The sequence below is a fragment of the Sardina pilchardus genome, chromosome 4 (genome assembly GCF_963854185.1).
Source record: "Sardina pilchardus chromosome 4, fSarPil1.1, whole genome shotgun sequence".
Classification (NCBI taxonomy): Eukaryota; Metazoa; Chordata; class Actinopteri; order Clupeiformes; family Clupeidae; genus Sardina; species Sardina pilchardus.
In genome coordinates, this window is record NC_084997.1 from 33,353,434 (window position 1) to 33,367,344 (window position 13,911).

The following is a 13,911-nucleotide window of genomic DNA, read 5'->3' on the forward strand; positions in this document are numbered from 1 at the left end:
ACAGAAATGTTTGCCACCACAAGTTCAAACAGGGCCGTCGACATATATATATATATGCTATAGCAGCAGTGCAGAAGCAGCACCGAGTGCAGGCTTCAGAGAGGCACATGCGAGAGTTACACAGAGGAAGGAGTAGCCTATAGTAGCTATTCAAATTGATTCGGAGGAGGAGGAAGAGGTGAGAGACGTGACCCAGCAGGGACAGATTGAGGAGGAGGTCAGAATAGCTACTGTGAGGCAGGTAAGAAGTAGCCGAAATGATGGCTGAACTTTTTGGGCGCACAACGAACAATTAAAAGTTTGAAATCTGCGACTGCTTCTTCCCCTTGCTTCTTTTAGATGTATTAACCTGCCTACTATGTAGGATTCAGCACCCAGTTAAGCAAAACAAAGATTTATAGTGTGAGCGCGTCTTTTTGTGTGGTTTCTGTGTAGGCCTACCCCTCTCGCATGCATTTGAATTGCGATACCCATTAAATTAACGAGTTGTCGGCTCGCCATCAACCTTCTGAAATCTTAAGACAGTCACGATTGGTCAAAATTGTTGTCAATCTTGACGCAGTACAACAAGCAAACTATCACATTTCTTTGCGACAAGCAGACACCCATACACACAGACATGCAGTCAGACGCATGGAATGAAACAGGAATGGTGATAGCCCATGGAATTAACAATGAAAATGTTTTGGGATGTGTATACATCTTCACTAAATAGTATCAAGGTGAATTGTTGGCTAAAACTGTGCAAATGCTCAACATAAATTATAGCAGGTTTTATTTAGTGAAGCATTTAATAGCATGAGTTTTATGCACAACCTCATCCTTGCTGGTTTAAAGGTCACTCTAGTGTGTGTGTGTGTGTGTGTGTGTGTGTGTGTGTGTGTGTGTGTGTGTGTGTGAGAGAGAGAGAGTATAATAATAATTAATATTTTTTTAGCAAGGGGATGCTAGCCTACTCACTTCCATGCAGGCTACTGCGGTTTACTTAAATATTTTTCACAAACAAAACAGTGTGCACATATGTTTTATCGTGTAAATTATCATGGTGGGCCACTATGGCCAAAAATGCCCGGGCCGTTTTTTGGTCCCAGTCCAGCCCTGTATAGTGCTGTAGCTGCCTGGCTGCTGGCTGTACCAACTCGAGCTCTGAAAAACTAGCGATGGCCTTAGTTTTGTTTCGTACCGACAGTACTCGGTCACCTCGAGAAATGTGAAAGATCTATGTGAAAACTCACCGGATTTCTCTTTTAATCTTAATGAGAATTTATTGATCTAATTCAGAAGCAATACATTTTGTGAGGAATATGCTCTTTCTTTTACATTTGCTTCCCTTCCAGGAGTGGATGTTTCCTTATTGATTTCACTGGTGCCAAATGAACAGTAATATTCACTTTCCATACTGACAATATCTGATTCACATCACATTATACGAGTAATACTCACTCTGTATGCACTATGCAATCTACATCATATCATACATATGATAGCCTAATAGCTAGCCATATAATTAGTTTACACATGTGTAACACATAGGGGACTAGTTTTCCTAATACATTTCTCATATCCTTCATATTCATCATATATACATACATGGTAATGTCCAATTTCCATATCTTATATCATAAAAGTGTCTGTCATATTACCATAATCACTTCTTGTCCCATAGCCTTACACTTAAGATCAGAAAATATCAATAATTTATCAAAACCTTGTGTGTGTGATTTAAAACCAAACAAGCAAAAACAAAAAAGAGAAAGAGGAGTGTTTAGTACTGTACATGTGTCTCATGCATGTCTTTAGTGTGTTTAATAATTAACAATACAACACATGATGATGACATAGGTATGTGTGACTATAGACACCTTGTTCTATTTCAGAGTCTTTGTTCACATTATTAATAAATTGTAATGTTTCGATGTACAGTAGCCTATCCCAAGGCAGTTTATTACAGGTGCAAGTTATTTGCACATATTAAGCATGGAAAGTTTTGCCTGCCTACTTCAAACGTGAACTTCAGGATTGTAGTCTGTGTGTGATCTACCCATCTGGGATCAGCACGTCTTTGGAACATAGGCCTACAGGAGAGGAATTTGAGGAAACACTCACAACTGTGACCTGAACTCCAGTTGCAGCAGTGAACAAAAAGGTCTAGCAACTCAAGTTGACCAATCAAAACACATCTTTACCGTAGTGCCTTCCTCTGACTGCCTGTCACCAGAGGAGGAAGTGAAGTTGTGTGACAGGTTGATTTTCTTGTCCTCCACTAGACACTCGCCAGAATACTTATATTAGAATCTTCTCTTGACTCCTGGACGACCATTGGAGTTTAAACTGAAGCTGGTGAGGCTTAAAAGTCACGCAGATTAACGTGTGAAACAGAGAAGAATCTGAGTTTGTGACTAACACACCTGCTCAGACTGCTGAACGTGAAAGTGAAGCTGTTGAACCAGACTGGGTAGAGGACACTTTACTGTAAAGACAAAATGGAGGAGGATCTCACCTGTCCTGTGTGCTGTGACATCTACAAGAATCCTGTCATTTTGACCTGCGCTCACAGCATCTGTAAAGCCTGTCTGCAGCAGTCCTGGGAGAGCAAAGGATCCAGAGAATGTCCCTACTGCAGGAGGAAGTGCTCTAAAGTTACCCTCCTAACATGGCATTAAGGAACCTGTGTGAGACCTTCTTAAAGGAGGGAAGTCAGAGAACTTCATCAGGGTCTGAGGTGCTCTGCAGTTTTCACAGTGAGAAACTCAAGCTCTTCTGTCTGGATGATAAACAACCTGTGTGTGTGGTGTGATTCAAGGGAACATAAGAATCACAACTTCAGTCCCATAGATGAAGCAGCACAGGACCGAAAGGTAAGAATCTTACTCTGGTATATTATAGTCTACTGTGGAGGGGATGTAACAGCAACACACTCTGATCTGTTTACCCAGAAAATAAACAGTGAGCCATACAGTGTTGATGATTCATGGCAGATGCACCGCAATTGCTTCACTATAACAGTATGTCTGCTCTGTATTGGGTGTGGGCTTTTCCCTGCTGGTTCCTCTGTGCTCAACACTCCCACTCTGACTACTGAGAATACAGCCAGTAGTCGAGTTGAGGGGGGATGAGGGGGGATGGCATCCCCCTTTGGAATTGATATGGTCAAAATCATCCCCCCTCTGAAACGGCCATCCCCTGTAATTTTTCAATGAATGTGGAAATATCACCACTATTTCATTGTCAACATTTAGCGTTTGCGCATGCTCCTCCTATTGTCACGGCAATCAGTGACATATAGAAGCATGCAGCCTTCTTTTACTGTCTATGCGCACGACAGGTGATTTCATTCAGCAGCATCATGGCCAAGCGACAAGCAAAGTTTGATCTAAGGGACGTCGGCTTTATTAAGAGAACAAAAAGTTGATGAATTAGAAAGAGTACATTTATACTCAAACCTGAAATGCCCAGTCTCCCTTGTTTGCTAAAGTGAAGGTACCTAGCCCGCTAGCGAGAGCTAGGTGTTCACTCCAGCTGTTTCTGAACAAACTTGCCATAATGTAATTGGAAACCCAGATAGCAATTTCCTTTGGGCCGGATCCGCATAAAAGCCTTTAGATCCGTATGTAGCGGACCTACGGTATCTGACTGTGGGCCAGATGTAGCCCACACCCAATAAGCGGACTCGTGTTGCAGATCCGTACAACACAGAATAAGCGGACCCCTATCACACCCAATAAGCGGACCCGTATCGAAGATCCGTAGAACACAGAATAAGCGGACCCCTAACACACCCAATAAGTAGACCCGTATTGCAGATCCGTACCACACACAATAAGCAGACCCGTACCACACACAATAAGCGGACCCGTATTGAAGATCCGTACAACACAAAATAAGCGGACCTGTACCTCACCTAATAAGCGGTCCTGTATTGCAGATCCGTACCACACAGAATAAGTGGACCCGTAGCACACTCAATAAGCGGACCCGTATTGCTGATCCGTACTACACACAACAAGCAGACCCGTACTACACACACAAGCGGACCCGTATTGCTGATCCGTACTACACACAACAAGCAGACCCGTACTACACACACAAGCGGACCCGTATTGCAGATCCGTACCACACACATGAAGCGGACCCGTATTCATGGGTTTCATCAGGTCCCTTTGCACAGGTGTATCAAGCACCATGCAGTCTGCATTGATAATTAAGGTGCTTGATTGTATACACCTGTGGAAAGGGACCTGATGAAACCCATGAATAGGGCTCGGTGTCGCTACAGCCATATTGCCTCACTCCTTAGTTTACTATGGATTACTATGGATTTACTCCCACCTATTAGTGTGTTCCTGTTACTTAGTTGTTGCCTTCTTGGTGCTGTGTAGTGGGGTGTAACAGCGCAACCCACGATCGCAAGAGGAAAATAATCCCTAATACTATATTTCTGCTTCTTGTCTTCTGATTCTACATGAATGGATATTACGTTCGGTACGCTACCAACATGGTGGCTATATTCCTAGAATGCAAGGCGTGTGCCCGAGCCCTATTGCAGATCCGTACCACACACAATAAGCGGACCCGTATTGCAAATCCGTAGGCCTACCACACACAATAAGCGGACTCGTAGCCTATGGCAGATCCGTACCACGCACAAGAAGCGGACCTGTACGGGTTCGCTTATTGTGTGTGGTACGGATCTGCAATACAATTCCGTCTCTTATGTGTGGTAAGCAGGGGCGGAGTGGTAATCGGGAGATTCGGGACATTTCCCGCCAGGCCGGCCGGCCTGATGTTGCATTTCAACTGGCCCAAAACGTGCCTGAGCGGCCACTAGAACATTTATTATCACAAGATATATTCATAAATGCATCTATCCCCTAAAATTCGCTCATCGCGAATCATTATTGTCTGGAAACCAACCACTATTTAAACCATTTAGTTGCGATACATACCTTAGTCATGGTTACCCTACATATTAATTTACAGGCCTATTCATCTCAGTTCTCTCCCATCAGTGCATTTGTGGGTAGCCTTGGGTGTCTTCGTTTAATTCTTCATATCATTAAAAGTGTTATTTAACTCTTTTGGTCACAAATAAATTCAAAATAGAACAGCAAAGCCTCCTGGGAATGGCAAATACGTTTGCTAGGTCAAGTCTATTACAGAAATGTAGGGGGATAGATGAGCGGTAGCCTCGCGAGCCATCCACGTACTTCCGGCCAAGGATTGCCTCCACTACGAGTCTGGCCGTGCTCCTCTGTGGAGCATTCTGCTCGGTAGAATTGTAACAGAACGCCCCCCCTCCAGAAAGCAGCCAATAAACGAAGAGACGGGTTGGTGGGGGCGAAAGGGGGAGGGCGCTCGTGACGATGACGTTAAACGCCTGCGCTATGTTGTTATGAGTAACTATCGCCGATTGGGTGAGAGCTGTCCAATCAATTCAAACCAGAACTGGGCGTTACTTCCCGCTTCCTGCAAGCGCTTCAGAGCAAAGAAATTCCAGACCATAATACGAAATGAAATGGTAGTATTATGGGATGGTTAGCACCAGGCTAGATGAGCGGCCCCTCCTCTAATGGCATGACCCTTTAGCCTGTTTTCGTGAAAGTAGCGTTGTGAACGGATTAGCAGGTGTTTGCTTGATTAATGTGGAAGGCAAGAAGAGGAAAGAGAAAGAGGGGGCTGAAATGAAAAAGGCAGAATTAAGAAGAGCGACTGCTGGAGGAGCATGCATCTAAATGCTCAACAGATTTAGGCTATCCGTAGCCTAGTCCACATGCAGCCATTACGAGTGCAGGTAAATTTGACAGAATGAAAAACATTGACGCAAAGCTCAACTACGTTAGGCTAGGCCTACTTGCTAGACGGAAAATATCACAAGCTAGTTAACTCACGAAGCCTACATTTCAAACGAATCAATGGCTTACAGTTTTTTTCAGTGACTAACATAGCGTTTGTCCAAACAGTTGTCACGTTTTCAAAACTCTAAACACATTGTGGCCATACCATTCACACATTTCATGTCGTTTTCGCGCAATATGCAGGCAGTGAACACATTTCCACAATGCTTACATTTTCTTAACAAACAAGTTATACCTCTCAACAAAATGATGGATCGTTTTTCTATTATTTTACAGATGTTAACACATGACATCCCACAATAATTGAAACAATTCCAAACCTTAGTTAAGTAACCTCTGCTTCTGCAATGGTATCAGTTCAAAAACAATATCTCAGCTGATAATAAACAAACAATTGAATAACTGGCACACAGATGATGTTGGGTAAATTGGGCCAACCACAGCTGATTCCAGTTTGTCTTAGACTCAGTGGCAGGGGTTACTTTTTACATTTACATACACAGTAAAAGGAGGAGGTGATGTTTTTGGAAACAGAAACATAAAAAGACAAATACTGTAATGTTTGGATGAGGAAGAGTAAGAACAATGGGCCCAGGGAGAAGAGCAGTGAAAGGCGCAGTAGGAGGTGCAGGAGCAGTGAAGCAGAGGTGCAGGAGCAGTGAGAGGAGCAGGCCCAAAGAGAGGGCAAGGTAGAGATGTAAAATGCTTTTGAATGTGAACATTACAGTATATGTGGACATACAGTTCCCAACCAAGAAATTTAGTGTAAAAATGGTGTATTGCATGTTTTGCATTCAAATGCCCGTAAAACTGAAACATGAAGTCTGGACCTGGACCTTCATAGATTGACTATATTACATTTAGCCTACATTTTGTTTGTGTTTATAATATACGGAAGGTGGTCGTGGGTCCGTGTAACGCTTTGCAGTGCTTTGTTCTATTTGCAGATTTCACATGAAAATAATGAAAAAATGTTTAAAATTTCAATTATTTATTTTTCAGACTACTCGGTAAATTGATGATTGTTGTGTGTTTTATTGTTTTGCATTGAGTACACTTGGGATTTTCTCCTCAGAAGTTCGAAAGTCAAACATTGACTCATATTCTAACTTTGTGTTTTTGCGCTTGGGGTTGGACTGAACCATGAACGCTGGGGGTTACCGGAGAGTTGCGTTGTGGCCCAGAGGTTTCACTTCACCCGATGTCTGCTTGGGTTAAGAATGGGATGTTATTAATGGGCTTAGCCTACTCTTGTCAACTTGTTGTTTAACAGCTTCTGTAGGCATGTTGGTGGAGAGGTTTTAGTTCATGGGTAGGGTTGCTCACATTTATTCAAACCGTCAAGTGAACAAATGCTATCGTAGGCTTGCATAGGCAGCATGAAAGCGTCACCGACTCCGCACCATAGACCCCCCCCCCCCAACACACACACACACACACACACACACACACACACACACACACACACAGACCAGCACCATCAGCAGAGATTGCAATAAGTGCATGAGACAAGTTAGGCTATCTGAAGGACTGTGTCTAACCATCGAGGGCGCAGGTGAGGGAATGTGGAGTTGAGCGGTCCTCAATCGCCTCCAGTCGGTCTAGATAGGCCTACGTCTCGAGCTCACTTGGCATGAATTTGACTTGATAACTCGATCTGTATCATTTATAGCCTATCTCTGCAACTGGCCAGAGGCGCCACGTAGGCCTATACATCCCTTGGCGCGTTTGGTTCAGTCCAACCACGATGCAGAAATGGAAAAATGGAAAATTGGAAAATGGACTCAATTTTAGTTTTGTTTCAAATTCATTATTTACCGTTTCAAAAACCACACTCGAAAGTTAAAAATATAGCATCAATTGTCCATTTGCTGAGTAGTCTGACAAATGGATAATGAAAGTTTTGAACCCATTTTCCATATTTTCATGTGAATTCTGCAAATAGAACAAAGCACTGCAAAGCGTTACACGGACCGTCGTGCTCAAAGCATGGGTGGGTTGGGCAGGCAGTGGGCTGGCGGCGGGTAGGGGGCCGGTGTGGTCAGAATATTCCCGGTGGATTTTAGTGTCCCACTCCGCCCCTGGTGGTATGGGTCCGCTTATTGTGTGTGGTACGGATCTGCAATACGGTTCCGCCTCTTAGAATAGAATACTTTTTGTGTGTGTAGTACGGCCTCTTAGAATAGAATATATACTTTTTTTGTGTGTGGTAGCCTACTTTTCTTGTGTGTGGTACGGGTCCGCTTATTGTGTGGTACGGATCTGCAATGCGGTTCCGCCTCTATGTGTGGTACGGGTCCGCTTCTTGTGTGTGGTACGGATCTGCAATACAGGTCCCATATTACATATGACTTTAGGCAGACATTCACAACATCCCCAACTGGTCACCACTATAAAAAACTTTGCAGAAGAATTAAGGATACTGCTTATCACAATTTTATGTCTTTATAAACCTCATGGTTTAGATATGAAATATAACCTTCTCTGATAACTTTAATTATATTTTGTGTAGGCCTACTTTGTTGAGGTTTGCTTCCCAGCATGCATTGCAAATATTAGTTTTGAATTTTGAAACAATGTGGTTGGGACTTAGCTTATAGGCTAACCTACTCCACTGATGTTTTGAACAATAACATTACTAGATATGACCATTGACTTAGTAATTTATTAGGGGGGAAATACACCGTAGTCGTGAAAGTATCAGACCTAACCGGGTATAAATATCCAGCTAACTAAAAACTGAAAAATTCAACTGGACGTGATAATCACTCTACAAGCCACAACCACAGGTAAGACCAATTAGTATCACATACGGTAATCAAATACTGAATGTAAATGCTAACCATTGCTGTAGGCTAATGTCTGCTTAACAAAAATGACAGGTGTTTCACGTCCATGAATAATCACCGAACGCCATGTAATTAGTGTCAGAACTACTTGGGGGGGAAAGCTAAATGGCACAAAAGCAAGTTGGGTGAAAGTCGAGGTAATTAGACTTTTCCTCTTTTTACGTCGCGGTGAGAAATACGTCCTTTAAAATGCTCTGAATCATCGCCGGGACGTTATCTTGTTTGTTGGGAGCAATCTTAGCCCTTATTAGCACCAGATCAGTAAAACGGATCCAAAACAATTTTGGACCGATGTGCGTTTGGACGCCGGATCAGGTCCACTATTCAGATCCGTGCCGAATGTTGTGGTAGGTGTGTTTTGCTATCTGGGACGGACCTGGACGAGTGCTACACTCTTCTCACAGTGCAGCAGAAACTCCAGAGGATCAGAGTGCAGCTGGACTGGGACAGAGGAGAGCTGTCATTCTCTGACCCTGATGATAACACACACCTACACACGCTCACACACACTTTCACTGAGAGAGTGTTTCCATACTTTAATATGCGCAGTAAACTCTCTCCTCTGAGTATTGTACCAGTGAAGGCCTCTGTGTCAGTAGAGCAGCCCAGTTAGAGCAGAAATGTGGACATTTCTATTGCGTCTCTCCTGTTTAGAGCTCAGCTCACTTAGAGGGCCATCTGGTGGACATTGTTGGAAGGCAATGCACACTGTACACATTGCAACAGTGATATTTGGCTATACACATTGAAATTATATATATATATATATATATATATATATATATGTGTGTGTGTGTGTGTGTGTAAATTGGTTATGTATATGTTACACCTGTTCTGTGTGCACACTTGACTATATCATTTCAGAAGAGTTACATTTAGTGATGTCACTTCCCTCGAGGGGCTGAAAGATGAATACTGCCTGTATGAATACTGTAATCTAGTGGTGGCTATTATGTAACTACACACTCTCCTCTCACCTGTGAGGTTTCCAGTAGAGCAGCAACACAGCACAGGTGCAGCTGGTTCTGCCTCTGTCTGATCTGAGGTCAGACATGCTGGAGGTTAAACAGCACTAAAGAGACTGAGAGCACTGCAGCAAACACAAACTCCTGCACAACTGAACTCTGATCATTATGCACAAGAAATAAAGAATAATTTTACTCTCATGTGATATTGTCAGTGTTGGCGTCTCTGTCTCTGTCCTTTATCACCAGATGGAGGTCTAATCTGCACCAGACAGCTTTGGGCTTTGCTGAAGTTGCACACAATGAGAAGGAGGAATAAACAGCTCTAATGATACTACAACCCAGATCATTACAATTGCATTCATGAATCCCTTCTAGAAATAACAGAAGGACAATAACAATGGTGTTTCATATTCTCAAATACTCAAGACTGTTTACGTAGCAGCGGTAGTGGATTTGTGTTTTTATCAGTTCCAGCAGTGATATTATGAGGTGCCTCCATATATCTGCCACACCTGTACAAGTCCTCTATGTGCCTGTGTGATTGTTATTCTCATGTTGAGTGATGTTGGTGAGTGGCTTTTACGGATTATGCTAAGGCTACTTTCTTGTATCTAATGTCTCATCTGTTTCTGATTACTGTTTATTGTGACTTCTTCAGATGTGTACAAAGTTGAACAACTGATTGACAGAATTACTGGCTAAGTGATTTTCAGAGCATTTACCATTGAGTAGAATACCATTCTTGATGGACTTTTTGAGAAGCTCGATAAGTTGCTCCTGAGTATAATGCAACATTGATTACTCTCTGTATTAGCATTAACCTGCCCTCAATACTTACTGGTATCAATTGGCTGTGTACTTCCTCCTAGACCATGTAAATGTGTACTATACAGTAGATATAAATGCTGTAGGAACTGGACAACTACTGTACAGTAGTTTTACAGAAGACATTTCAATCAACACTGTACAACTAAATATTGTATATCTGGTCCTGCCTCCAGCAAAGCCAACATGCTAAATGCTACGCACAGGATTAAGCTGTTTCCAATGGTCAATGGTCAACAACAGACATGACACATTACGCCAGCAGTATAGCCTTTAGTGTCACTGTCACTTAGTTATCTGTTTTATTTAAGATTCAATTTCAGTAAGGATTGATATGTGATCTCTTTTAGAATATGTGAACGGGGGTGTGGCATTCTGGGAAAAACACTTATGGTTCCATACAGAACCATTACAATGCAGAAAAAGGCAACTTCCTCATAAAGAACATTTTCGCAAGGTTCCATTTGGAACCTTTTTTTTCTAAGTGTGTACTGCCAGTTGATTCCTATTTCCCCCAACATTTACAGGAAAAGTATGTTATGTATCTAACATACTGTGACAGTAGTGTACTATTTAAAAATAAAAAACAATAGCAACCCTACTGCCAGTTCTTTACATGCACATATTTTAGTGCACAAATATGTTACTGGTTTGAATCTGTTACTTCATTGTGGTATTTTGAACTTGAATCTGACTAAAAAGACTAAAAAACTGGATTGGTGTGTAAATGCTGTGAGACCGACCAATCAGCTTCCTGCTCCTCCAGATCCCTCCCTCCAACTCATGTTTCCTGAATGAGGAAGTGAAACTCAGGGACAGACTGCTGCTCTGCTCAACTTTACTCCTGTAGAACTCGTCAGGTTTGTGGATTTTTCTGGGGAAAATCTCAAGGGACAGTTACACTGCTTCAGTTCAGAAACTTGTTTAGATCAGAAGTTTGCAGATTGACGGCTAAACCACAGACAGGACTCAGAGACTGTCAGGATTTACCAAACCTGTGAAAGTGAAAGTACAGATCGTCAACCAGTCAACAGAGGGACACCCACTAACTTTCTTTGTATTGTATTCAATCTTCGAAAATGGCCTCTAAACTAGAGGAGGATTTCTCTTGTCCTGTGTGCACTGAGATCTACAAGGATCCCATCATCCTGTCCTGTAGTCACAGTGTGTGTAAAGTCTGTCTGCAGCAGTTCTGGGACTCCAAAGGATCCAGAGAATGTCCAGTCTGTAGGAATAAGTCATCAATGGATTCCCTCCTTCCAAACCTGGCGTTAAAGAACCTGTGTGAGACCTTCTTACAGGAGAGAGATCTTACGGATGCACTCTGCAAAGACCACAGAAGAAAACTGGAGCTCTTCTGTCAAGATGACAAACAGCTTGTGTGCCTGGTGTGTCTGTGCTCAAAATTACACAAACATCACAACTTCAGTCCTACTGTGGAAGCAGCTTCTGAGATGAAGGTAAGACCTTTTGTATCAGTGTAGCAGCACCTTGCTGCATATCCTCCATCTCTACACTACAGGAGATTCCACTGTTCTCATAATACCCACTACTACATAACATTTCACATACAGACCACATGTTACCGCCCAGCCTTAAGACACTCTTAGTTTTAACATGGCCGGATCTGATTGAATAAGTATGTGCCTCGTAGTCATTATGTGCCTCGTCATATGGAGTTAAACATTCCACACTAAAGTGATTTGTTAATTTCAGGAGGAGCTCAAGGCCAAACTGCAGCCTCTTCAGGAGAAGCTGAAGGAGTTTAAGAAAGCTAAAGCTACCTGTGATAAAACAGCTAAGTACATTAAGGTCAGTGTGATCTAGAGTCATAAGAGTTCACCGTTTTTAATCATCCAAGGATCCTTCACCCAGTCATTTCATAATGCCTTGGCCAGGAGACCATATTGTCAGGTGGTCACCAGCAAACATCTAGTGCTTTGTTTCTTTCCTCTCTGCCAACTCTCCCAATACGTGCACAATATTTATACAATATTAATCAATGATTCTTCTATATTTTATCAATGTGTGAAACTTCACTCAAGAAGCTGATGTAGCCTAATTTTATTCAGACTCAAACTCAGAACATCGAGAAGCAGATCAAGGAGGAGTTTAAGAAGCTTCACCAGTTTCTACGAGATGAAAAGGCAGCCAGGATAGCTGCACTGAGGGAGGAAGAGGAGCAGAAGAGTCAGATGATGAAGGAGAAGATTGAGAAGATGAGCAGAGAGATCTCATCTCTTTCAGACACAATCAGAGACATAGAAGAGCAGATGGGAGCTGATGACATCACATTCCTGCAGGTAGGAACATCCACTCTCTGTAAGGGTGTTAGATCTCCAACTCTAATTCCTGGTAATAAATAACACATCTGTTTAGTTGAGGTGACTGGCCAATGCCACTCACCCCCATTTTGACATGTTTTGCCTCAGTAATCATTTGAATCTTTTATGTGCTGTTGTTATGGTGTGAGATGATGAGGGAATTCTAGAACGGAGAGCAGGAACACAATAAGTGGAAAGAACAGCAGAGGCCTGAATGGAGAGAGAGAGAGAGACAGAGAGAGAGAGAGAGACACCTTCAGCTGAACACCTCAGTGACACCTTCACCTGAATGAATAGCCTACAGAGGATTGTAGAGGATGACCTTGTAGCAGACCTCACATTGTGCATGGGATGCGCCAGTTTTTGTGTGCGCAAGCCATTGGAAATAATGTGTTTCCTATAGTGCAGCACTGACATTTGTCCAATGTGAGCTTGAGGAGTACACAGATAAATACAGGATGAGGTCGCCAGGATCACATACACTTTGCCATGTCTAGAGATTGGCATGGTGGTTTTTTTTTTTCAGTTAGCCTATTTGCTGGTTTGAGCTCAAAAACACCATGCCAATCTCTATGGTGAAGCCGGTATGTGATGATGTGGGGCTATATTAATTCCAAAGGCCAAGGGAACTTTATCAGGATGCATAGTATCCTGGATCCATGAAACATGCCTTTGAAAACAAAGATCTGGCTGCCTCTATGGGAATTTAACATAGGGGTTTGAAAACGTATGACCCCTGTATTGACGATACATTATTCATTCACAAAGAAAATTGGTGTCCTTAAAAGTTGGATATTTCCACATTTTCTTACTTAAGGCATTAATTTCCAAAAGATGATTTTATATTATTTTTAGTCAACTTTAACATGGATTGAAAATGTATAGGATATTTAAATGTTCAAAATCGACCAAGATATAGCAAAAGACCTTAGACTTTATTAAAGCAATAATGTTTAACAAATCTTCTCATTTCTCATTTTCCAGAATTACAAGAGCACAGTGGAAAGGTGAGTGATCTGCCTCCTGTCTCTCTCTCTCTCTCTTCTCTGTGGTTCTGAACCCAAACCCACAGCAGCACTGACTCCTGAAT

General features: G+C 42.4%; 1 protein-coding gene across 1 annotated transcript in view; it reads left to right on the top strand.

Moving 5' to 3' along the window:
• Positions 1–11,190: 11,190 nt before the first annotated feature.
• LOC134078877 (zinc-binding protein A33-like) overlaps positions 11,191–13,911 on the top strand; it is a 5,870-nt gene continuing 3,149 nt past the window's right edge. Inside the window, exons 1-4 of the mRNA XM_062535044.1 lie at positions 11,191–11,957; positions 12,214–12,309; positions 12,570–12,800; positions 13,806–13,828. Of these exons, the coding sequence (XP_062391028.1) occupies positions 11,577–11,957; positions 12,214–12,309; positions 12,570–12,800; positions 13,806–13,828 (731 nt within the window). The 5' untranslated portion in view covers positions 11,191–11,576. The remainder of the gene's footprint in view (positions 11,958–12,213; positions 12,310–12,569; positions 12,801–13,805; positions 13,829–13,911) is intronic.